A 25,982-nucleotide genomic window follows, 5' to 3' on the forward strand; every position below is an offset into this window, starting at 1 on the left:
TCCCAGGAAGGCACCAGTGGGGAAATAAAGCTGTGACACACAGGGGAGGCCCAGGAGGATGGAGGGGGTTCAGGTGCTCTGTGGTTTCTTCCCACATCCCCAGGATTATTGTTCCCAGTATTTTTTTTCAGTGCTAAGGATGGCCTGATCTGCATATGGCTTCCATTACAAACCATATGCAAGCCAGACAGCCAGGGTGGCTTGACCTCCTCCATATGTGTAGGAAAACAAGCTCTGAGCAATCTGCTGACTGGGGATGCTGTGAAAAACAAACAAGAGCAAAGGATGGCAGGAGATATTTCCTCCAAAGCCATACTGGACCATGATCTGCTGACTTCTAAAGATGATGAGCAATTCCTGCCTGCATGAGTCATTAGCAGCCTGCTGTTGTTGCTCCCCGGTGTACACTGGGCTCCTGTTGATATGTTCTGTCTCAGAAATACCTAAATCACACCCAAATTCCTCTTTGCATTCCCAGTAACCAATCCAGGGAACTCTGCTGGCAAGGATAAAGCATCCCAAGTGTTTGCAGTACGGTTCAGTGCTTTTTATTCACCTTTCTCTGCAATATCTAAGGGAGCTGCACATGTGTAATGCGCTGTTTAATAACCACAAACCTTTTTTATTCATTACCAAAACCTTGTGATCAATTAAACTTCTGTTTATTTCAGAGCAGCTTTGTGTAAGAACCAACCATCCAATCCTAGAAAGCCTCATTTCCTCATTTTTAAAAGTATCTCAAGGCAGAAATGTAAGATTACAGAGCAAAGGAGATTCAGTACATAACACAAAATTGAATAATTCACCATTGATTCAAATTCTAAAGTTCAGGGGATAAATGATAAGGTGGTCTTGGAAATCTTACATCAACACCAACCATTTCACTTGGATCAAACATTTAACTTAGATCCCTGCAGAAGTGGTAGCTCCATATCCCAATTCTGGAGAAATGTTCCACATATTCATAACAATTCAGAGCAGCAAATAGAAATTAAATTAGTAACAAGATTCGTTTGAATGGGCATTAATGAGAGTATGAAAAAAGTTCATTTATCTATTTGGATTGCGAATTTGCTGAAGGCTGCTCAAGCAACTCAGTCAACAACAGTGACATGAATATGCATGTGCATGCTCAGATATTTGCATGCAGATGAATTTATCCCTGACAATAACTGATCACAGATAATTACTCAGGAATTCAGGCAGCTCATAGATGCTGATAATGTAGCACAGTGGCATGAAAAATATCTTACCAGGAATTTATGAAAGAAAACGTTCCTTGCAAATTAGAAAAGCAATTGTTTGGTAGGGGAAGTGACCTTTTTTTGAACTTTCACTGAGCTACTCCCTGTATTTCCTTGGCACAGAGATTCTCCATGGTATAGTGCTTGCTACCATGCATTGCACAGGACAGATTTCCAATCAGATTGATTTGAAAAGGGGAAAAGGGAACTGTTGCTTTCTGCAAGGGAAGAAGTTTTTGCAAATGAAACACACAATGAATAAAGGCAACATAGTCCTTTTCAGTGGAAAGAAAGAGAAAGTCTTACAAAAAAATTAAAAGCTAATTTTAAATATTTATAATATTGTTTTTACCTAAATATCTGAAATACCATTCAAGAAATTGTGCAATTGTTTTTCATTAAAAGACTAAGAATTACCAGTGTATTTCATGTGGATCGTTAGAAAGAACAATTTTTTCGATGGTTAAGACTTTCAGCACCTGAATAAACCAAGGAAATATCTGTACATCACTGAGTTCTTGGGTTATCTTAAAGAAATTTAAATGTTGTTAGTGTAATAACACTTTTTGCATTTAAAGGAGAGAAGCTTATCTCTTCCTGCACTAGTGTGTATTATTCTTCCTTTTTGTTCTAAAAATAGACTCCTCTATCCTCTATAATCTAATATTCCCCTCCTATTTAACATAATTACCTAGGACTGAATCAATATTCCATTAGCTGGATGCAGTCAATGGGCTGTCCCTCAGTGCCTGGAGCATTCCAAGGGTTCAGGCACAGCTCTTCATCCACGCTGCTTCAGGATCCTCTGGATGGAGTAACAAACATTTTGGGGAGCAGTGGTGACACCTCAGGTTTCAGCTTTTATATTTTTCAGGTTCTGTGCTGCTTTAGTGTGTGGGTCTGGGTTCACATCAGGGGATGGTGAGCTCTCTGCACAGAGCAGGGAGACAAAACAGTTCCTGCTCCAGCTGGGCACCAAGGACAAATGATCCAAATCTCAGCCCAGGAGCACAAACCCCGTGGGCTGTAGAGAGAAAAACAAGCAGGATGGGACTGCAGGGGCTGCAGTGGGATTGGACACTGAACTGCAATGTGCACATGGAGCAGAGCTGATCCCAGGGAGAGACCCCGGCAGCGCTCGTGCATTTTGGGGCCATTTGGGTTCATCTTGGGTGCAGCCCTGGCTGGGCTCTGGTGCTGCCCAAGGTGGATCCATTGAGGCTTCCTAATAAATCTCTGCTTTATTCTTTAACTCTGCCTAGCCCGTTCTAGGGCAGCCTTCACAAAGCAGCAGTTCCACTGAAAGGATTCATTTTCCATGCTCTGCAGCCTCTTCCTCCCCACATTCCTTCCTCCACAGGGCTCCCAGGACACTGCACAGCTCTGGGGCCAGGAACAGCCCCTCTGAGTGTCCCTGGCCCAGGGCTGGTGCCTCTCCCCGAGGATGAGGAGAATTTTCTCCCACAATGTCACTCTGGGACCTTCTCAGCACTGGCAGGAATCCTCACGGACTCCCAGTTCCATTGAGTTGGGCTGGGATTAGATAAAACTCTCAAAGCTTAGGGCTGCTGTGGGGATGGACTGGGCAGCACAGCCACAGGAAACCTCACCTGCCTTGAGAATGATTCCCACTGGGATGATTCTCCCCCCAAATAAATATGGGAATTCTACAGCTTTGGTAAAGACCTTTCATAAAGCTGCCAAATCAAGATTATCAGCCTCAGCTGGCTAATGGATTAAAATGATGTATTCAAGTGTTTCATGCAGGAGTGCACAATTAAGTGTTGCTGTGATGTAATAGACACAAACCCTCTGCTCATTTCTGACAGAAAGCACAAAGCCCGTGGTGCTCCAAGCCATGATTTTAGAAAACCAATATTTTCTTTTCATATGCCCCACTTGAACTCTTATTTCTGTCTTTGCAATAAAAGATCAGAGTGAAAGAGTTACCACCATATAATTTAGAATTTAAAATTACTCAGCTCAATTCCTCCATGAAAGATTGGTGTTTTACAGGCATATTTATGAGACCAAAGCAAACTTTGCAACATCTGGATTTTTATGCTTTACTCAGAAAATTCCTTTGTAAGATTTGCATGTATTTGATTAAAAGAAATGTAGAAATCCAGCAACACATTTTATCATGAGTCAGAGATGACACAGGATGAAAATATTACAAGCATCCTTCTTTCTAATTCCTTTAGTGTAGAAAGAAAATGATGGAAAAGAAAATGTGAATGGTCTGCTGCACAATTTGTTCATGTGTCACTGCAAGGCTGTTCCATACACTTCACATTGAGATTCTAGAGGAGCAATAATTCATATAAATTAATTGGATATGTCAATTCTAATTGCTCCACAAAGGCTGGGTGAGCATCCTTAGGAGACCACAGGGGATCTCCACATTGCTGCAGAAAAATCTTGGCTAGTCTGAGGCTGGGGACACAGGAGAGCTTACACAGAGCAATTTAGGTTAAAATTAAGGTTAAAACATTAAAGTTGGCATTCCTGCTTTCTGCTCTCCACAGGTATTGGCAGAGTGGATTATTGTGCAGGAAAAGATGCCTGTGAAACCCAGAGAAATCAAAGCAAAAGAAGCAGTAAGCAGTCCCTTAACACTGCACCATGCCATGCTGGGGCAGCTGGTGTCAACAGAAACACCATGAACGGGAACAGGGTGGTGCTATAAAGGTTTTTATTCCTGTGCAGAGAAAATGTCTATTTCTTTATCCCCAGCAGTGACTGGGATCACTACCATCAGCCTTGGAGAAACCAGACACCCAGAAGGACTGAAATTACAAACACAGTCCCTGACTCCCAGCTCCAAACCTCAAGAGAAATGAAAATTATGTCAGAAATGAGTGTTCCATTAACGGCCCCTAAACCAGGGAGAGAATAATATATGGGAATTATAATATAACACTATTATATTAACCCAACATGAGCTGAAGTGAATTTCAGCCCTAATGCCCTGCCCTACACTGTTACACACATGTTGTTTTTAACCCCACCTCATTACCTACCTATCCATTTGCATGAATTTCTGCTCCTGCATTGGCCTAATAAGTAGCAATACAATTTAATTGCAATTATTTTGGGGGGTTGTTCTCTGCCAGTGAGTAACAAGAACTCACAGTATGAAAAGGAATGAAAGGTTCAGGATCAGAATACCACTGAGTTTATCCAGACACAGAACCAACATGAAATACAGTAATCGATTATTATAAATGGATTCTTCTGTGAATTTCTAAATGGAAATAAGTACATTTCTTTCTCAGAAGCATGCAGCAGCTCCAGTAGGAGCCCATTCACCAGCCAAGCCTGCCATGGATTGGGATCCTCATTCTCACTGCTACTTAAACAGATGCATTTTCAAAGGAAAATTACAAGCTTTGGAACAGGTTTAACACTTTGAATAGAACATGTTTCTCCCGATTTTGTGAAAAAGAATTATTGTGTGACAAGAGGAAATCCCTCAACTATGTCAAAAGACAGGAAAAACAGAAGTTTCTTTCCTCTCGTTTGCCCGTTAACTGTCTTGCTCCAGAGGCAAATGGTGTGCATAAATTTAAGGAATTGGCAGCAGTCAACACAGCAAATTTGTGTTTTTCCTGGCTTTTTAACCTAAACAAAACCATAAGTAGGAAGAATACAGAAACAGCCTGAAGTAATTTATCTGAAGCTTGATAACTCAATATAATTGTTTGTGGGGAAGAATTAGATGTGGTCTCCTGGATTTCAGCTGCCCTGCATTCCCCTTTGGACTGTGTGCAGGAGCTGAAATTTGAATAAAACACAGCCAGCTTCCTTTCTCCTATTTCCACTTTATGCACCTCATATTACTGCAAGGGATGAAATTCTCCCTGGAACACCTGCACAGGACCATTTCCAGTCTGTGTCTGGCCACAGGATAAACACACATCCCATAACCAGAGGGATCTGGGCCTTCATCAGAGGCTGTGTGGCCAGGGCTGCTCCGCAGAAATGATAAATTCAGAGAGGATAAAGTTCTCTAGAGAGTCCAGGCCTAAGTGTCTAATGTATTTAACACAAAAACACAAAGCCAAAAGTCAATTTTGTCCTAAATTCCTTTTGTAACAACCCTAAAAATTTGCTTGCTGCACTTATATACCAGCACTGCTGCTGTACCCAAAATATTCCTGCTGTGTCGTCAACAACTGGTGTGGAATCAGTGGTCCTTGAAGAGAACACTGAAAAGACATCAAGAAAAATTCCCCTTTACTTTGTTCTTTGCTTAGATCAACTCCCAGAGCTGCCCTTAGCCTGGTGATTTTAGGAAGGATTTCATTTTGGTGGTTACCCGACACAAATAATGTGTAATTACATCCAGACTTCTCCAGCACACCTTAGCCATGAAATTTTTAACTCTCCCCAGTAAGACAGAAGAGTCAAGCACACACCTGTAAAATCCCAGGACTTGAGGCTACTCTGAATTGTTTGTACAAACTTAATTATCTTCCTTCAATGCCCTCATCCTAAGAGAAATCTGAAAATGCCAAAATTGTCAACAGACTTTTAAAGGAAAAAAAAAAACCAACAAAAAAAAACAAAACCCAAACAATCATTAAAATCAGTTATTTGTCCAAGTTGCAAGATTTGAAAGGCTAAGAAAGAATGAAGCTTCTAATTAGACTAATAAAAAGATGATACACATGTTCTAATATGTGCAATAATTAACCCACTCAATTCAACAGTATTAATTCAATGTTTTGGCACAGCATAATAAATAGCACTGGACTGCCAAAAGCTGAACTTCTTTTCCAGTTGAAATTAATCAAACTCTCTGGATGCATACATGTTTGTGGAGACAAAAATAATGTATGTGCCAGGTTCCTCACTCCACTGAGGAGATGGAATCTCTTCATCTCTCACCAAGAGGGATGGCATTCCATTAAAAAAAAGATATTTATTTCCACCTACTCAAGCATATATATATATATATAAAATGAAGATTTTAGTCTAGAATAATTACCTTTGAACAACCCCCGAAATATGGGTGGAAAAGAAGTATTTGATGCATAGAATGACTTGTTAAAAGTGAGACTTGTTCACAAATCAGGTAAAGTAAGAAAAAATACTTCCTAATATACTTGCAAAATTGACAAATCAAAAAGTGAATTAGCAGAATGAAAAATGAAGAGGATCTCAAGAGAGAGAACATTGCAGGTGTGGTCATTAAAAGTGTATTAATTTAGGAAAAACTTGACTAATTTTAATTCAGAAGAACAATGTTATCAACAGATACAGAGGCAGCCATGAAAGACTTCACCTTCAAATAAATCACTGCAAACTGCTTTCCACCTGACCAACAGATTCCTATTGCTGTTGTAAGTTTCTTAGGGAGATGCCTAATAAAGAAATATGTTAGAAAAATGATAGGGAGAAAAAAAATTGTTTGGCAGCTGTGTCCCATACGTTATTTAAAAAAAAAAATCCAATTAAATATAAAAACAAATTCCTGCAGTTGTTGTAAACATGTTGACCATGGTGACTTTGTTATTCCTTCTGGTGGAAATCCCACCCTGCCTCGACTGCGGCCTTGCAGAAACTGCAGACAAAGTTTCTAATCTTTATTTCTCCTTGAAATTTCTCCCCAGCACAAGGCCTTATTTCACAAGTTGAATGCCTGTGAATTAACAGTACTTTTAATTACTTGAGATACAATCTCTATTGGAGCATTCTTTTCATTTCCCATTCATTTTTCATCCTTTCATTATCAGTCTTTCTTCCCTGTTTATATTTTAATTCGTGCAGGCTTTAACAATATACTGACTCCAATACTGTCCTAATTAAATTAAATTTACTTGCAGATTTGAACAGCAAGCCACGTTGACCTCAAAAATATTCCTTTTTCTTGCTTCCAGTATACTTTACTATCTATCAAAAAGTTTTTTTTTTTCCCCAGACCCTGCTACTTCTGAAGATTCAGGCTCTCTGCAACAAGTCCTCCAATAGATATCCCAAGTAATATTTCAACTTCAAAAAGTTACAGTCCAAATCCAAGTGGCCCACAATTTTTAGTCCCTGAATATTATTTAGGTCACTTCAAATAAATAATTGCAGAGCAGTTTCTGACCACCCTAGCAAGAAAGAATTTTGATGTTCCAGATTGGATTTTTCCCCACAGCCATCATTCCCAATTTTCTTCATAATTAAAGCACAACTCAAAAATGTCTTTCCAGAATGGGCAAAGAACTGAAGCTGAAAGTAAAGCTCACCTGTGACTTTGAATTTCATAGCACATGAATTCACCCCTCAGCAAGCCCCTGACAGTGCCTGGACTTTCTTTCCTGCGGAGAAAGTTCCTCTCACCTTTTGCACTCTTTTATCCCTTTTTAACCCTTTTTTTACCCTTTCATAAAGGATATTATTTTAAGATTTGAAATTATTTAACTTTCAGGTAAAACACATACACTTCTATATCACCATATTGCATAGGAGTATTAAATATTCTTATTACTCCCCTTTCACATCTCTTACATTTTTTCTTTCCCTCATCTTCCTGTATGGAATCTTTTCTAGTCAGGATTCTCATATGAATTTCGTACCTGAATTCAGCTTGCTTTCAAAAGAAAAGTGGATGTAAAAATCATGTCAAGGGCTGATGTACAACATAACAAACACTCTCTGCTTTTAATAATTTGCATTTGGAATCTGGCTAATAGGTGGTTTGGGAATAAGAATAAAAAGCAAGAGTTTACTTCTTTAGTTTCTTTTTGAATTAGAATCTTCTTCCCAGGTCAGCATTTGGTTCTGGGGGGGGTTCTCCAGTACTTCCATCCCTGGAACAGCAGCTGAGGCACCATTCTTGGTGTAACCCCACCAAAACCCCACTGCCCATCCCACAAAAGCAGCGACCTCAGACCCTCAGGAAAGGCACATCCCAGCGTGTCCCGAGGGCTGGAGCTCAGACAGTCACATTTCCCTGGGTTTCCTGGGGCAGCAGAGCTGCTCTGCAGGTAAACCCTGCCCAGTGTGAATTCCTGAGCTTTCCTGGCAGGTTTCTCCAGGAAAGATTTCTCCTGTTCCCACGGCCCACCCTGCAGGGATGGACTGCAGATCCTGCTGAGGCTGCCTGGGAGAAATGGGTCATGGACTTGGGCACTGCCCACTGCCAACCAGAAATCAATCCAGAAATCCATGCCCAGAAAAAAATCAATGTTCATTGACACGGCCCAGGCAGGGCAAGAGCAGGGCAGGGACAGGAGCAGAGACCCAGATCCACTGGGAGCACACCAGGATGGACAGAGGGAGGGACAGAGGGACAGAGCAAAGTGCTGATGGTGCCTCCCCTCCACAGGTGGGATTTTAAGACCAGGTTGTTGGAATTGGTTCTTCCCTGATATTTTTTTCCATTAAAAATGTTAAAAATAAAATTCAAGTATTTATATTTATGAATGCACAAACAGAGCTTGTGCTCTGCACCCTGCCCATATTTCCAACACACATTTAAGAGGGCTGCCTGGAGCTCTGTTTTACCTGCCCATAAACTGTATTAAATTTGTAATGCAATTCAGTGAATCAGGGGCAAAATTACATGTTCCATAAGACATTCTGATTTTAGTAATTTCCTATGTGTTAACTCCTGTTTAGTGGCATAAACAAAGTAGAGATAATTTTTATCCCCTTTAAAAATTACATTTAAAATAAGATATTTCCTCGGGTTTTTGGACTAGCTGTTCTAAAAATCCATATCAGTGAGCAATTCCGAGTCACGATTTTTTCTGGCCAGCAGTCAGACATTAGTGCAACAATCTATTAATTTTTCAAGAGTTAGCACAGAACAAGAATACAATAGTGATATTTTAGAAATGTATTTCAGCTCATAAAGGCAGCATCAGCTCTCCTCTCATTCAATTATTGCCATTATTTAAAATAATTAAAGTGAGATTCTTAATAATGCTTTTCGATTACATGGATCCAAATCCTAATAAATGAGTGCAGATTTAAAATAGATTTTCTACTGAGTCTGGTAAGACTTTTCTGTGATCCTGCAAGAATTGAAGAAGATGATGTACAGAGAGCCAAGGGGAATGTCAGAGGTAGGAGAACACCCCCAGGAGCAGAGCTGCAGGCAGCAGAAAAGCACACAGAACAGGCAGGGAGAGAAACATTTAGAAGCAGGAAAAAAAAGAAAAAGGCATTTTAGAGCCAGAGTGAGAAAGGAAGAGAAAGGGCAGAAAGGCAGGAGGCAAAATAAATGATACCAGAAGCTGGAAAATCCCCATCCTGCCTCAAAAGGAAAAGTAAGGTCAGGAGACAGCACAGCGAGAGCTGCACCATTGACCAGCAGCAAGAGGTACATTCCCTGTGCTTAAAAAAGAAAAAAAATCACAATAAAAGAGTCAGCAGGGTCCTCCTCGGGGACACGCTGGCCTGAAGGGAGATGTTTAATTACTTGTGTCCCTGTGTCCCAAGGGCTCTGCTGGCTCCTGGGTGTCCAGGGAAAGCTCCTGGCTTTGGGGTCAGGGGTTCCCAAAAGGCCCTGGCTGCTGGGGTCTGCAGCACACACCTGCCCCTAAAGCATTCCCTGCTCTGGCAGACTTGCTTCATTTGGGGGGCAGATCTCAAGAAACACCGCGGGTATTTTGTCATTTGAGGTACAGGAAAGAAGATTAATAGTAAGAGGTACTTAAAAATGTTTTTTTCCACAGATCAAGTGCATTTTACCTCACTTTTTTCCTATCTTAATTCTAAATGCCAGTTTCCCTCTTGAAAACAATTTCTCTTTATCGAATTCCCAGAGGACAACCCAGTTATTCAAAAGCAGACTCCTGATAAAGAAGTAGAATACTATGATTGTCACATGTTATTTATCTATGTAATTTTATTGTTTTGTGTTTTAATATTTTCAATATTCTTTCACCTGTCCACCTACAAGAAGTATAACCTATAAGTTATTTTGTTTTTAGAATTAAGTTAATACATCACATTTTATTAGCTGGTAGGAATAAAATAGCCGAGGAAAAAAGAATTTTTTGATATCAAATATTTTGTTAAGAGGTTAACTGAATTAGTAACCCAGTAATTAATAATATGAACAGATAATGCTCTTCCAAGAGCTTGTAGGTTGCTGAAAAAACCCAAACCCAACTTTTAGCCAACACACGTGTCTGTAGTTTTGATAAAGTCAATTTTACCACTCCAGTCTCATCTTAAAGCTCATTTTAAACAATCTTCCAGTCTAATTAGCATTACCTTCTGGCTGTGCAGTACCATCCCTCTGAACGCTGGCATGGTTAAACCACTCAGGTCTGCTTGGTTCAGTGCAGTGTGGCAAATGTCAGTGAAATACGAGGGCATATGGCACATCATTACAGAACCATATGGATGCCAGGAGTGATAGTCAGCAGCATTGGAATGCAGGACCAAGAAAGTCAGAGGAAAAGAAATCAAAGACCATCAGACATAATCATTAAATGGATAAATATAGTTTCTGTGCAGCTGAGAGAAGCCAGGACATGTCTGTCCTTTACAGAACAAAGGCTGCTTGAGCGTGTGGCCGTAGAGGAATCTCTACATTATTTTTGGTTTGGTTGGTAAATTTATAAATGCAGCTGATCAAGGTGAGTGATGCAAGGAGGCACTTACCAACGCACAGAGCAGATCAACTGCCTCCAGGATCAGCTCCTGGTGGCCAATGCGAGTCACCCCCAGCTCCTCCAGCTCCTGGTGAGTGATGTGCAGCAGCTGCTCCCCGTTGATCTTCTCTCTCTCAAAGTTTTTGATGTATTGTTGGAGGCAATCATCGAGGCCTGGTTAGAAAAGCCAACAGCACAGATTCAGAGAGAGGAGAGAAACCCAATGAAACAGATCTGTAGCTCAGAAATACAGAAATTTCTTGGGAGTGCAAGTGCACTTCCTTGTTTGGGGCTGTCATGGAAAGTGTGCAATGAAAATTAAAATTTAACTTACATAACCCAGCACATGCTGCTAAAGAGAGAAGTTTATATTACTGGTGTTATTTTCAACATTCTTAAACATTTTAATAGTAATTCAAAACCTTCATGGAGACAAAGGAAGGACAAAGCAGCACAGAGAGGGACATTATAAAAAACCTTTTTCTCGTGATGTCACAAAGACCTAAATATAAGTTTATCTTATGATTAGGAACAAATTCTTCCTGTAACTCTTCCAGGACTCTTCAAGGTCATAGAGTTTGGCTGTCCCTGATCAGGAAGAGCTTTTCAGGCTCAGTACCTACCCACACTGACTCTGCTACACCCACTGCCAATTCTCACCCCAGATTATCCAGATTTCTGAATCCAAACAACACAAAAATGGTTTTGGTACAACACCTCCAAGAATACAATTTCACCCATGCACAAGGAATTGTTCCATTTAACCCTGAAACTTGATAGGGTGAGAATAACAGATTATTTTGTTTCTCAGACCAGAGGAGAAACTGATTAACGATGCTGAAAGATTTTTTTTCTTCCTCCAAATCTGTTTCTAAACCACACATGCCTTGAATTTCCAGCCAGAACAATGAGTTGAACACAGGGATCTACTTCTGAAAGCTACACGAGGTCTCTCAGAGGTCCCTCAAGGACTGTCAGATTCAACAAAATCGTGATGTGCACATGATTTTCTAGAGACCTACAAAATGTACCTTCAGTAACTTCATCTACCAAGGGAAGCAAAGCACTCATTCTCAGTTATTTGCCCTGCAGTGATGCAGGTAAATCCAAAATCCATAAAATTACAGAGATCCAGAATTAACCAACTTGGGCATTTATGACAGAGCTTGGAAATGTTATTTCTGCACACAGCCATTATCAAACAGACATTGAGTTTGCAGAGTGCCTGAGAAAAAGAGTTCTGACACCTTGTATGGGTGTGCTGGGTGTCCCCCAATTACTTTACACCCCAATTAACACAGCTCATTTGGGACAAAAGGACTGTGATGACAATGGAATGGAACAAACCAAAGTGTTTGTCCTCAGTAAGTACAAGGGGATACATTGCAGTTTCATTTAATTAACTCTTCTTTCAACACGATCCAATTATGTGCTCTGTAAACTGATAGTCCTAAGTTACATTATAGATAAAAGCTCATTTACCAAGTCAAGTGCACAGCTTTATATTCACTTACACCTATGTCCCATACAAAGCCAGTTCAGTGATAAAAATGTCATATTTTATGGTGTAATTCAAAAGTATGAGGTAGTTTGGGAGATTTTTAAAGCTCAAGTCAGCAGTCTGTAACTAATACCTAAAGCTTGTCTCCATTCTAGAATGGTCTGCAAATAGGAAACAACTTCTTTGCATCTGTTCATTATTTTTAATGATCTCATGAGTGATTTTACATAAGTATAGTTTAGTTCAATTGGCTGAGTCACTGCAAATCCTCTGTTTATTATTTAACATTTTCAGCTCCAAGCTGTTGCACATTTCTGTTCCCTTTTGCTCAAGAACAATTCTTAAAACCATTTTAGAGCAAAAATTCCAAACCCCACAGCTCCCAGATTTGCTTTTAGTGGACATTGCCCCAAAACTCAGAAAAAAAAGTCACAAAACTGCTACCAGACAATAAATTATGCAATATAAATTAAGCAAATTAATTAAAAAAACTTAGGATCAGTGGCCCCAACAAGCATTTGTAGCATTAAGAGAGATTTAGGAAAACCCAAGTGAATGCGCCACGCTGCGAGAAGTGTGCAGTCAGATGTATTAAACCTGCCTTTGTGCCAGGGAGAATGTATGACAGCAGAGCAAAATATCAAATTTGTATTATTTGTGCTGCTCTGTAATAGCTCCCCAGGGCACCTTTACAAGGCATTTACTTACTGGTGCAAACAGTGTGGCAGTTGACAAGAGAATATAGAAATATATCATTAAAGGGCCAGGCTGTCTCACAGAATGACAGCACTTAATAAATACACTCCAAAACAGAGAGATTTGCCCACTGCTCTCTGCTTTTCTCTCTCTCTGGCAGCCAGCTACTGAAATGTGAAACATTCCAAAGCAGGAATTCAGCATCAGGAAAATCTTCCTTATTGTCAGGACCCCAATTGTTTTTACATGAAAACATCCCAGATGAAATTAGAAAGGGCACAGAACGAGCTCGTGTTGACTCACCCAAACCAAATGAAATATTTATTTCCTCAAGCCTCTCAGGTCTCATTAGTGCTCTTTATGCATTTTCCCCCAACACCATTTCTGTTTACAGATAAGTATTAAAGCAGTTCAGATTCATAACTGAAGAAGGAAGGGGCTTTAGCTCTGCTTAGATAAATAAATAAAATTAACCCACTGGTCCCAAGATACACAACATCAGTGTCAGGCAAGAAACACAGAAATTTGCAGTTCTCTTGCTGCACATTCTTATTTTGTGTGCATTTTGTAACAAATCAACATCTCCTTCAGAGTACAATAAAATGATTGAAGGAAAATTGTTTAAACATGAATGCTTTACTTTCAAGCCAAGGCTTAACGCCCGTGATGAGAAAATTACGGTTGGGGGTTGGAGAAGTTTTATTCTCCAACCCAGATGGGCTCAAGGAGTTAACTCACTTTAACAGAAAATCAATGAAGGTTGAAGACATTTACTAATCTCTCAGTGTGATTTGAGAGGACAAGAAAAAAGGAGTTATCCATCAGCCCAAGTGCTGACTGAGTCGGCTGGGAAGCAGCTCTGGCTGAACATTGCCTTAAAAGCTGTATAAACCCTTGTGCTCAGAAAATGGCCTTGTAGAGGGAAATCAGGGAAAACACCCCATAAACCACATCCACCTGAAAACTCTGACATTTTCCTGCTCTATGGTTCAATTCCATGATCTCAAAGGTCTGTTCCAACCTAAAAAAATTCTATGATTCCATAGTCTTTCTTTCCATTTTTAAGCTAAAAAAAAAATCATATTGAATCCACGTGGACTAGGAAAACTTTATCTCCATATTCAAAGAGCAGGGGAAAAGGAAGCAACTCTGATATCTTGACTGCAAACTGTATTTTTGCAATAGAGCATCTAAAATCAAAGTCAAGGAAATATGAATAAAAAGGAGGTAGAAAATAGAAAATTGTTAGGGAGAAAGGGCAGGAAAAGAAGAGCCAGTCAGCCTGAAAATGTTTATTTTTAGAAATGCATAATTAAGAAAAAGGAATAATTGAGACAGAAAAAAAGCAAAGCCTTAAAAATATCTCTAAATCTGATTTAGGTAGTAACTCAAAGCAAACATTACAGAAGAGATGCCACATATTGTGGGCAATAAGGTTCACTGAGATTAAAATGAATCTTTCCATCCGTGTCAACAAATGGCAGGTTTGGTTTCCATTAAAAGCACAAACATTGCTGTGTTATGTAAACATCTGTCCCTTCCCCTCCACTGTTGGACAGAAATATTGAAAATATTACCATTATTTATAAAAATATCTGTCCCTTCCCCTCTGCCATGGGACAAAGATAGTGAAAATATTACCATTTCTGAAAAAATGACTATAAAATGAATGAAGGGAAAGCCCAAGTTGTTGCCTTTTGTGCAGGAATGCTGCAGCCAGGACAGCTCTCAGAGGAGAACTGCAGGAGCAACAACCCTGTCAGTGTGATCCATCCCAGAAGGAATTCCTAAGTTTAAAATCTGTAATTTCCAATTTTTCATAGATCTCTCCATCACTTCCATGCACAGACTTGCTTTCCTTTTTTCCTATATTTTAACAGTTTTTTGCAACTTACTGAAAACTACGCTGGTTTTTTAATCTCTCCTAAAGAATTCCTGCCCAAATGATGAGAATTCCCAGGGGAAAACGCAGCAGCTGGCTGGAGCAAAGCCTGGCTGTGAAAGGAGGGAGCAGGGCAGGGCAGGGCAGGTCCTGCCAGCTCTGCCTGGCACAGACACAGCAGCTGCCACAGGGGCACTCCCTGGCACACGAGGGGATGCAAAACCAGCCCCTCTGGTAGGAAAATGCAGCGTTGCTTTTAGGTTTTAGGGTAAAAAAGAAGGAAATCAGCTCGGTGGGAATGCATTGACCACTGGCTTCAGTCCTGCTGCAAGAGGGGTGAGATCCTCTCTCTGAATGAGGGTCTGACAAAGTATTCAGTGGTTTTCCTGATCAGAACCATATCTAGAAATTAAAAGCACTCAGCATGCCACTAAACTCCCATTTGCATAAAGGCCTATAAATAAATGTAATATAGAATCTGAATATAATAGAGAATCTGAATATAATATAGAATCTGAGGTAGAACTGTCTGTGGGACCTGGATCCAAAGGACAAAAGCTGAAAGTCGATGGGATGAACTGTTTGCTCAGAAGAATTACACTTTGGCCTGCCAAGACAAATTAATAACCTATTAATGTGCTTCATTCGACTATTAAAAGCTGGAAAACAACACTGTCTCTGCTCTTGCAGAATGGTGACTTGTGAAAAATCAACAGATCGAAGTGAAACAGGGACAAATATCAATTTGCAAATGTGGTGCTGTTGTTTCTGGACTTGCAAGTCCAGAAAATCAGCTTTTCCCTCATAGAAAATGTAAAATCTCTCACTACTGTGCTGGAAATTCTCAGATTAGTTGGGGAAGGCAGCATGAACTTCTGCTCCTGTCACAACCTTCAGTTTATATACGCAGATCTGCTTAAATACATCCAGCATTTAACAGCTCAGTCCGAGTGTAATTTTTACAGAAAGCAAAAAAAAGTTGGGTTTGGTTTTTGGTTTTTTGTTGTTTTTGTTTTTGTTTTTTTTTTTTTAAGAATAAGAGATTCCTTGCATGTAAAGCAATATTCAGCATCTAGCTGGAAAGATCTGGAAGGAATTGACTGGCTGGCTGAGAGACTGGAGTGAATTCATGCCTTTTCCTAAATGCAATTTTATTGAATACACACATCAATTCAGCCGTGTTCTTGATCAAAACCCCTTTGATTTATTACCCTGGGCTCAGGCACAGTGGAGCCTTTCCAATTCTTATGTAACTTGTAACAAGGAAAATCATCAGGTGGGTATTTTTGCCAGTGACGTTCAAAAGCTTTTTAAGAATTATTCAGTCCAAATAAAGAAAATGCATAATCCTCGGGGCCATGTTCACACTAAGCTGACTCTCAAATACCAGATATTTGTTCTTAAGCTCTTCAGGAGGCAAAATCAAAACTATTTAGAGCATCAAGAGAAAAGGATCTTCATACTATCATAATTCAGAAAGAGACAGATGGAACATGTTTGAAAACACTGGAAAACACCAAGCTTCGAATATTTCAGGCCTCAACTTTCTTAAAATTCAGAGTATATTTGAAATCTAAGGATTGCAGTATTTTGCATCTTTAAGCCTACATGTCACAAACCCGACCTAGAGAAATACAGTAGCCAGATGACAGAATTTCACCCAAAAAAGTACATTTAAAATCGCAAGATACATCAGAAATTCACCAACACAGAGAAGGAAAAAAAAATTCCAATTGTTCTGAAAAATAGAACGCCTCAGTTCTGGCTTTATGTGACCTTTGAATGCTTGACTGTGCACGTAGAATGTGTTTAAATGTTGCTTCCCGGCTGAGTTTCCTCTGCGTCACTCCGATATTCACAGGGATACAGATGGATGTTTTAGATGCAAATACAGGCAGACTTGTGCTGCCTGAATTTACAGATCCTCATCTGCATGAACAGGAACTGGGGCGGGATGAGCACTCGGAATTAATGCTTCCCAGGCACCAACTGACACCAAAAGTGTTGGCTTCCATTCCAGGCTGCAGCGTGGGTGGAAGTGCACTGGGCACAAACTCTTCCACTGGGGTCAGGCCACTGCTCCAGGCTGGGCAGCCCACGAGGTGCTTCCCTTGCTCCATTCTTCTCTCCTGAGAGAGCCAGAATCCACAGGAGCACGGGGCTCTGCCCGGTCCAAGCCCTCTGCAGACACTCTCAGCTCCAGGATCCAGCTGGGCTCTCGACAGCTGGAGCAGTTCTGCATTTCTGGCCCTTCATTCCTGCTCCTCATCCTCCCCATCCTCATCCTGCAGCTGTCCCTGGCTCAACAGTGCCAGCCACAAGAACCCTCTCCCCCTCTCAGCACAAAATTCTGGGGATTCTTCCCCTAAAAAACCCCTGTATATCTTCAACTCCCTTCATTCACTGCTGACTTTCATTTACCCCTATTCCATTTTTTCTCCTTCCATGCTGCCTCTATTCTTTTATTTTCCCTATGTGTATTTATTTCCCCTGTAACCAGCAGGGAAGCAGATCAGGGTGAGCACGAGCTGGAGACTTCCAACCTTGCTCCTCTTCTCTCCCCAGACCAGGTCAGAGCTTCACTCACAGATCCCACTCACAAAGGAACGAACTCCTCAGGGAACAGAAAAATCCACAGCAAGTTCCTGAGTGCCCTTGTAATTCCCCTCCAAAGTGTCCTCCTCTAAATCAGGACAAACATCACTGTCCCCTCACCACAGTGCATGTCTCAGACACAGACCAGCCTCCCAAATTCTACCCCATAAGCAAAACCAGTGGGAATGCTACTTCACCCCTGTAACTTCATTTGTCCTTAGTATGTCTGAAGCAAGGGGCTTTCCCATAATCTCAGTGCCTATGAGTCCAAGATCTTTCCAACAGCAATTTTCCAAGACAACTGTATTTTCAAGACACAAGCTGGGCCCGAATGATCAATATTTTAAGAGTTCACAGCAGCTGAGAAGGTTCTGTAAGGGGATGTGTCAAGCAATATTAATAGCAAACGAACAAACTGCTGAACTAATAAAATTTAATTTAATGCTATGCCATCACCTTTAAATTGACATTCATATATATGAAGTAAATGACTTTATATAGCTCTGCCTTCATTACCTATGAATGAATAATAGGAAGTGAAGCCATTCTAACTTTGTCCTCAACATCTGACAGGTGTCGTGGAGCTGTGGGATTACCACGGAAGTAATAAACAGCATTTTCAGGAAGCTTGCTGGAACCAGACCTGACCACAAAGAGGTTTCTGGAAGAGAAGTGTCATGCAGAGAGAATGGATCACATTTTCAGGCCCAAGTGTGTGCTCCTTGCTGCCACATTTCCCAACAATTTAACCTCGAGATCTGTCACTGATACTGTTACTGAGGAACTTCCCATAAAAGTGACAAAATACAGAAGCATCTTAATTAGCTCTGTGTGCTAATGAAAATCAACATCTTTCCTTAGCTTCATTAATTTTCTCCTTGATGAAGATATAATCAGAGCCAGAGCCCCCAGTCATTCCTGAGGGATGACCTGGCAGTGCTCACAAGCCTCCAGGTTCAGACGTCCCATGTAATTAATTAAATTATTCCACATTCCAGAGTGTCTGAGCTGAGGACATGGGACCCTGAATTTGTTACATTTATTTTGAAAGAGAAATGCTTTGGCCCAGTGCAAGGCAAGTGCTTCTGTTTGCTGCACTGGACTATGTAAACACAGCTTTATTTTTTTTGAGTCAGTGTTTGATGGGAACCTGTCCTGACAGAAGTGCTGGTTCCAGCACAAACTACTGGAATACGTGTCAAAATTTAACAAAACTTTTAAAACCAACTAAAAAGACAATACAAAATATTTTTGGACTTGTGAATCTATCTAGAAGAATCTTCATGATTTATTCTCAAACCAAAATGCAGAATTAGCACAATTAAACTCCTAAATCTCTTTGTGCAGTCACAAAAAATCTGTGTCAGAATAATTCAAGTGATAAACATCTCTGGGATCAGTAAGAACACTGAGAAGATCTAACAGAAAATAACATCCACGCTTGTACACAAGGCATTGCATTGCCTACAAGTGGAGAATTGATGTGCTCAGGGTTCACATTCCTCCTGTGTTCTCCTCTGCCTGGGTTGGAGAGCAGGGGCAGGGGAGACTTTTCCAGCCCTCTCCTTCCCAGAGAGTGTTTTTATTAACACCATTAACATGCTGCCAAAGATGGCAGAGGGGAAAAACCTCTCACTGTAACAAAACAAAAAAAACGCCACCCAAAACCACCAGGAAAAAGGAACAATTCTTAGGCAGAGAGTAAAATATTAGGGAATCAGTATTTCCTTCACTAGAGCCTGAGCACATTGAGGTGAGTTTATTCCAGACAGTTTCCACTTCAGAAAGGTTAACAAGTCTAATAAGGAAGGAGCAGCATTAACCATGTCTCATCTACAAGCACTGATCTTAAAAGCAAAAGTACAAGAACAAATAAATATAACTGAAAGCTGCTTCCTCCACGCTTCTGAGGATTTATCCACCTTGTACTGCGCACAGGAAAGTCTTAATCACAGATTGACCTTCAAAACACGACTTTGGTATCACACAAATTCAAACAAAACCCTCACGCCAAGGAAGTTCCTGTACAAGTACTACAGGGATATGCCCCATTTGTCCCTGTCTGAAATGTGGAGAGAAAAATTACTGAAGAGTGAGATAACGAGCCTGTCTGAGCTAATCAATAGAGAGGAGGTAACCTGTCAGACAAAATTCATGTAATAGCAAGACAGACATTTAAAGTTCTGTGAAATGAGTCCTGCCCTAAAAGTATCTCTGATCACTTTGCAACGGGGCTGCACATTAAATTCAGTTCATCATCATATCAAACCCCATCCAGGCACAGGGTCACAGATGCCTCAGAACAGCGACTTCCCAGACAGAATATGTCTAAAAAACTGAAATTTTATGAGCCACATCTACAACTGTTCTACAGAATGTTCTCAGTCAATCAAACTCATGTGGGACAGGCAGAATCCCTGGGTCACATCCTCCCCCCACAAGTGCTAAGGCTTCCAGAGCTGATGGGGATAAAGAACTGACAGAGGAGAATAAAAAAAAAGTGCTACAGATGTTTCAGTGCCAAAATACATTAATTCTTGTTTTGACTTCACTGACATATTTTACTAAAAATCTTAGATATCAAAAGAACATCCAAATCCAGCGTAGGCGTCTGGAGTGAAAAGCCCAAACAAATCAGATTTCTGCTCAACCCAATTTCTTCAGCAGCCACGAGTCCATGACCTAATTCATGAGTCAGAGTTTAGACACCTGCAAGATGCAAATTCCCAAAGTAGAAGGTGGCCTTGGCAACTTACACGGTTCTTCACAGAGAAGTCAAAAATCAGATTGCTGCAAGAAGTAAAGGAAAGGGGGAGCATTTGATCTCTTCTCAGGGATATTCAGGAGCTTTGGTGATGGCTGTGGATCAGTTGATCTGAGGTTTCACCCACACCTCTCCTGCTCCTTTTTCTCCAAGGATGCCACACACAGCACTGCAGCTCCTGTTTGTGTCATCCTGTTGACTCTGTAAATCTGAATGATCTTAAATGAGGCTCTTTCCTTCAGCAGTTTGCAGGAATTAGCTCTAGCAGTCAGTGGGGAGCTCAGTTAAAAGTCAGGTTGTTGGCAGGAATTGTCAATTAAGGCAATTCCCAAACTAGGAATCCATATTTTTATCAATAGGAAATGCACAAAACTAACAAAAGCAGGCACATGGGAAGAAACGACAGAAGAAAAACTCATCAGCCTGTAAATCCTCCTGAAGAAGCTTTTCCCTTTCTGACATTTCCCCATTTTTATTCCATGTTTCTGTTCCATGTTTGATACCAGACAAATTTATTATGGTTGTTATTGAACAAAATGAAAGCTAGAAATTTTTATTCACTACCACTTTGCATGCAGTGCCAGATTAAGATAGATTAAGTCTCTGGCTTCAACTACATGATGAAATATATTACTACATCTTAAATCACTATTATTTTGTGGTTTAATTCTGAATTCTAAATGTTTTGCTATTTGATCTGGACATAGTTTATCCAAGATTAAATACTTCTGTGGAGTAACATGAAACAAGCAAGAATCTTATCATATCTAAAGAACTACATAGCCTAAAGTCCATGAATAAAATATGATTACAACTCAACATATAAGAAAAATCCCTCCAGCAAAGCAATAACTCAGTTAAAAAAAAAAAAAAAGTAAAAATCAAGTGATTACAAAACATTGCAAGGCCATAGGATGTCACTCACTCATATGTTTGAAATAAGACTAAGATGATTAAATCTTTGACGTGCCAGCATGCAAAAAAGGGACATAGGGCAGGCCTAGTGCTTGAATTCCAATTTCTCTGACAAGGAATCACCAGGCTGGATGAACTTCAGAGTTCCCAAGTACCATTCCTGGTTATTTTTTATGCTCTCCACAGGTAAAGAGTTAAAGCTATTCTTTCAAGTCATCAGGCAAGGAGTGAGATACCCAACAGTAACATGTCAGTGTGTGTGCTGTCCATAAACCCTCTAAACAGAGCTGCTGGGGAAAAGGTAAATGCAATAACTGTAAAAATACTCTATTGAGCAGGATACATCAATTCTGTGTCAGCAAAAGCAGCACAATATGAAATAATGTTTCTGGGGACATTCCCCATGGCTTCTTTTGCACTTCCCTCACAGCCATTCCCAGTAAAGCCTCAAAAAAGGAAATTCTCCTCTGGTTTATTTTTCATATGAGTCAGAGAACAGAACATGAAGGACAGGAGAGGTGAGTTGGCTCCTTAAGCTCACTGAGCAAGTGTTTTGCTCTAACAGGATCAAGCCAAGTGTAACACACAAACAATGAGTTACTGGGAAAGGTGAGCATACAAACTACAGGTTCCTGTAAAAAAGAGATGCAATGAGAAAAAAGCAGGAAAAGCAAGACTGAGGTAGTCCAAAAAGGTCAAACTCTTGACTTTCATATTTATGAAACATTTTTTCTTGAAGTTGTGTGATTAGCTTTTTCTAAGTGCCATTTTCCTGAACTTTTAGAAATATCATACGAAACAAAGACAACCTCAACCTAAGAAATTAAGATATTATTAATTGCTCCATTAAAATGCATTGTGCCACCTATTGCTGCAATTTCTTCTTCCTGGAACACTACTTGGTAAATTAAAATGTAAATTTGGCCATTTCAATCACACTCAGCACATATGGAAACACTCAGTGCATCCAGGATCCACGAGGTTTTCTATCCAACATTTAAATATTAGGAAAAGCAAAAATGGAATTGAAAAAAAAAAACCCTTGAAAAGTTCTTCTGTGAGGGTTGTAATAGCTATAATTTATAAAGGAAGTGTTGCCATTTATAACCAAGTGTTCCATCCCATAGGGTTCTCTGCACTTCCCAGGGCTGGATCCCACCCAAAGAGCAGCAAAGAGCAGATGGAGCTGGGGTCTAAACCCACAGATACAGCACAATACATTTTTCATATATTTGTAATCCTGCAATTCTTTAATGAATAAACTCCATATAGAGTGTTAGCTACTGTCTTCCCATTTTGGTCAGACACAACAATTCCTCTCCAGGCCTGGTAATCTGATTCCTCAGGCCCCAAGAAATGTAAAAAAAAAAAAAAAAAAAGTGAGTTGAGGGGGAGCAAATTTGGGGTAAATGACTTCATTACCTGAAGCTTTAATTGGAACATTAATCCCCAACATGCAAATGGACCAAACTTAGAAAAGTGTGGGTTCCCACTGTGGCTCTGGGTGGATCTGGGAGCCAAACACCCACCCCACAAACGACCCCAAACCCAACCCAATCCCAGCTCCAGACATTCCCAACCTCAGCCCAAAAACGCAAAAGCAGCACAGGGAAAGAATTATGGAAATGGATTCACTTGTGTGAAATCATTTCAGGTTGCATTAATCACATCGCACAGTCTTAATTGGTCTCTTTTAAAAATTAAAGGTTAAGTGCATTATTTCCCTGAAGTGAGCACAAACTATTGATTACCTTCAATCTGAAAATTAATTCAGTTATTTCATATATTTTACATATATTAAGATTCCCCTTTTAAAAGCTTTGAAGAGATCTACTTTAGATAAGACATCTCTACCACATATCCCTCCCTGGTTCATGGCCTCTGTAATTAAGAATTTAAAGGACTTCAGAAACAAAAAGTTGTCAATTTTATCTTAAACACAGCAGCTGTTTAAGATTGAATTTGGACTTTTCCTTTGCTATCCTTTTATCAACAACAAGTTACATTCCCAAATGTAGTTTAAGTGACTTGATAATGTAGACAAATTGACAATACTATTCAGTGTTTCTTTTCCCTAAAAATATATCAGTGGGACTGGAAAAATTCAAATTATGACCTTTAACATACATCTAACCATGTTGTTTGCTCCCTGTGAGCAATTTCCAGATTCTAACTTAAAAGAAAAAAAAAAGGTGCTCACAAAACTGCTAAAAGTCATTTACAAAACTTGAATGTCCTTGACTTACTTTAGTCATTTTCAGGGACAGAATGAAAAATTAGTATTTCCTCTAGAGGGCTTCAGGATCTGTATTATTTCCCGAGTCAGAGTTATACTGCACTGAGTGGCTGCACTAGAGAGGGTCACAGAGGCTCCCTGCTGCTCTCATTCCTCTGCTTTGGGCAAAAATCCTCACAATTAGTGCAGTGCAGAGGTCAGGCCCTGATGGCCCCTCTGTGATTTGTGTCCTCACTTCCCCGTGCTGCTGTGAGAATCCAGAACTGATGGTTAAGTGATTATTGTTACTAGAAATGCTGAAGTTAATCAATTTGCGCTTTGTTTTCTTGCAATTTTGCTCCCTATGAGAACCAGTACTTTCTTTCAAGTCTATCTTAGTGCCATACAAATATTAATTCAAAATTTAACAGATCTAAAGCAATGGACATATGAAAACTCATACATCAAATAAATGTTGTTGATGATGATGATATTATTTTTAATTTTTCTTTAAGACTGTATTGTGGTAATCCTGCTAACCAAGTTTCTGACACAGAATTTATATACTAATATAAAATTTAATTAAAATATAGGACTTCAGACCTAATCACTTTACTATCTCCATGTCTGCCACCAGAAATCCAAGGCTTGATCAGCCAAGATATTCTGCTCCACATTCTGTCATTTCCCTCTGTTTTTGTACAAAACTTTGTGCTTTCTATGTCTACCTTACTCCTGAGCCATTGTTATTCAGCAGCTCCTACTTCTGAGGTTAAATCCTTGAGAGTTACAGGAAATCTTTTTAGGATGCATCTCAAGAAGGGTTTGGACAATGCTCTCAGGCACAGGGTGGGATTTTGGGGATGGTCCTGTGACCCTTCAGGAGCTGACCCTGGTGGGTCCCTTCCAACTTGACATATTCTGTGATTGTTTAATTTCATAACTGAAACAGCTGCCAGCCTGTACAGCTCTCCAAACCAAGCACATTTTCTTTTAAAATAGAAGTTTAATTAGATTTATCTCCAGTTTGATGCTTGTCAGATAATTGGAATCTGTGGAAATCACAACTAAAGTCCCCACCCAAAGATCTCCCCTTCCGTGGAAAGGACTACTGGACACAAAGATAACAAAAAAATTTTGTTATGAATTCTGGTGTGATTTTGGAGGCTCCTCTCTGTGGTACCAGCCATTATTTAATACAGGAAGCACTGCAGTGATGATTTGTGAGAGCGTGGCCTTGATTCAACCAAGAACTTAAGTGCCTGCCTCACTTCTCTGTAAAATGCTAATCCTCCAATTGATTTCATGGGAATATTCACGATTCAAATCAAACTTAAGTGCTCTGCTGGAGCGTGGCCAGAGCACGCAGAGCAGTGCAGGGCTGAGCCCACGCTGCCCAAAGCTTTGGAGATGGTCCCATCCAATTTCACAGATCGAAATTCCTGTCTCTGGAAGGACACCCCACAGAAAATTTGTACCTCACTTAGAGCCTCCGCCATTTTGAAAAATCCCCTACAGGAATTAATGTCTCCCCTGATACTTCCTGGCACATGAGTGCCAATTTCCTCAATAAACATGATTTTTGTTAGTATATTTACATCTTCCAGAACTGACCAGTGCACCCCTCTCAATGTTTTTCCACTCTAGGAACTTGATGTGCTGTGGCTTAACACCTGCTTGTACAGAAGCTACATTCCTTGCAATTCTGGTAGGCTGCTGGTTAAAGACTTAAACACTAAAGAAAATTTCATATTCCCTCTCATAATCTATTCACTGTCTTCCTCTGTCATAGCCTTTGAATAGTACCTCAAGAGATTTGTTCCAAAAAATTGTCCATAAATATTAGTTTGCTCAGAAAAATACTGCATAACCTTTTAGGGACTCACAGCTTTTCAGTGGACTGAGGGGAAAAAAAAAATCACCAGGGGATAAAAATATGAGAACAGTGGTCACATTTCAAAGTGAAGTTACTGACCACAAAGAGATGATGAGAAAAAAACCCAGACCATGACTGATGGTTGGGTCAGCTCTGGAGACCTGGAGCCAGAGAGGAGCCAAGGGAGGTGCAGGTGTCCTGCTGGGCACTTTTCAGCCCAGGGACAGCAGTGCGAGACAGAGACATGAAAGAAATTCCTATTTCCATTTTTCCTGGACAAGTCTGTCTCAGCAAGGTCAGGTTGGTAAATACAGCGAGTCTGAACTGAAATCAAAGAGATTTGGCTCTACATATGGAAAGACAAAAGGTCAGAACAAGTTTCTTCTCCCAGGATTGCAGGAAAAATCCTTGGAGACCTGACTGATAACAGATGGTACTTCAATGGATGTTCTTTTCATCAGTTTTATGATTAAACAACTTCAAAAGGTGCTCAGCTGCCTCCACCTCCCCTTTCAGAGTCAGGAGGAGACAATTCTATCAGTTCCACTGGTTTAAAAATGAAGGGATCACCCATATTTGAACAAGCAATCCAGTGGTGGAGCTTATCAGAGGACAAATTTAAGGCATTTTCCCCTCCCTTTTTTGCAGCTATAAATGCCCAATCAAACTCCAAATTTTATTGAAATGGTCTT

General features: G+C 40.1%; 1 protein-coding gene across 2 annotated transcripts in view; it reads right to left on the reverse strand.

Annotated features, from left to right (window-relative positions):
- Positions 1-25,982, reverse strand: part of LOC120508760 (connector enhancer of kinase suppressor of ras 2-like) — a 164,809-nt gene that overhangs the window by 91,784 nt on the left and 47,043 nt on the right. For both annotated transcript variants that reach the window (XM_039722659.1, XM_039722658.1), the window contains exon 3: positions 10,857-11,020. In XM_039722659.1, coding sequence (XP_039578593.1) covers positions 10,857-11,020 — 164 coding nt within the window. The remainder of the gene's footprint in view (positions 1-10,856; positions 11,021-25,982) is intronic.

This window comes from Passer montanus, unplaced genomic scaffold, assembly GCF_014805655.1.
Source record: "Passer montanus isolate IOZ18808 unplaced genomic scaffold, ASM1480565v1 scaffold49, whole genome shotgun sequence".
Classification (NCBI taxonomy): domain Eukaryota; kingdom Metazoa; phylum Chordata; class Aves; order Passeriformes; family Passeridae; genus Passer; species Passer montanus.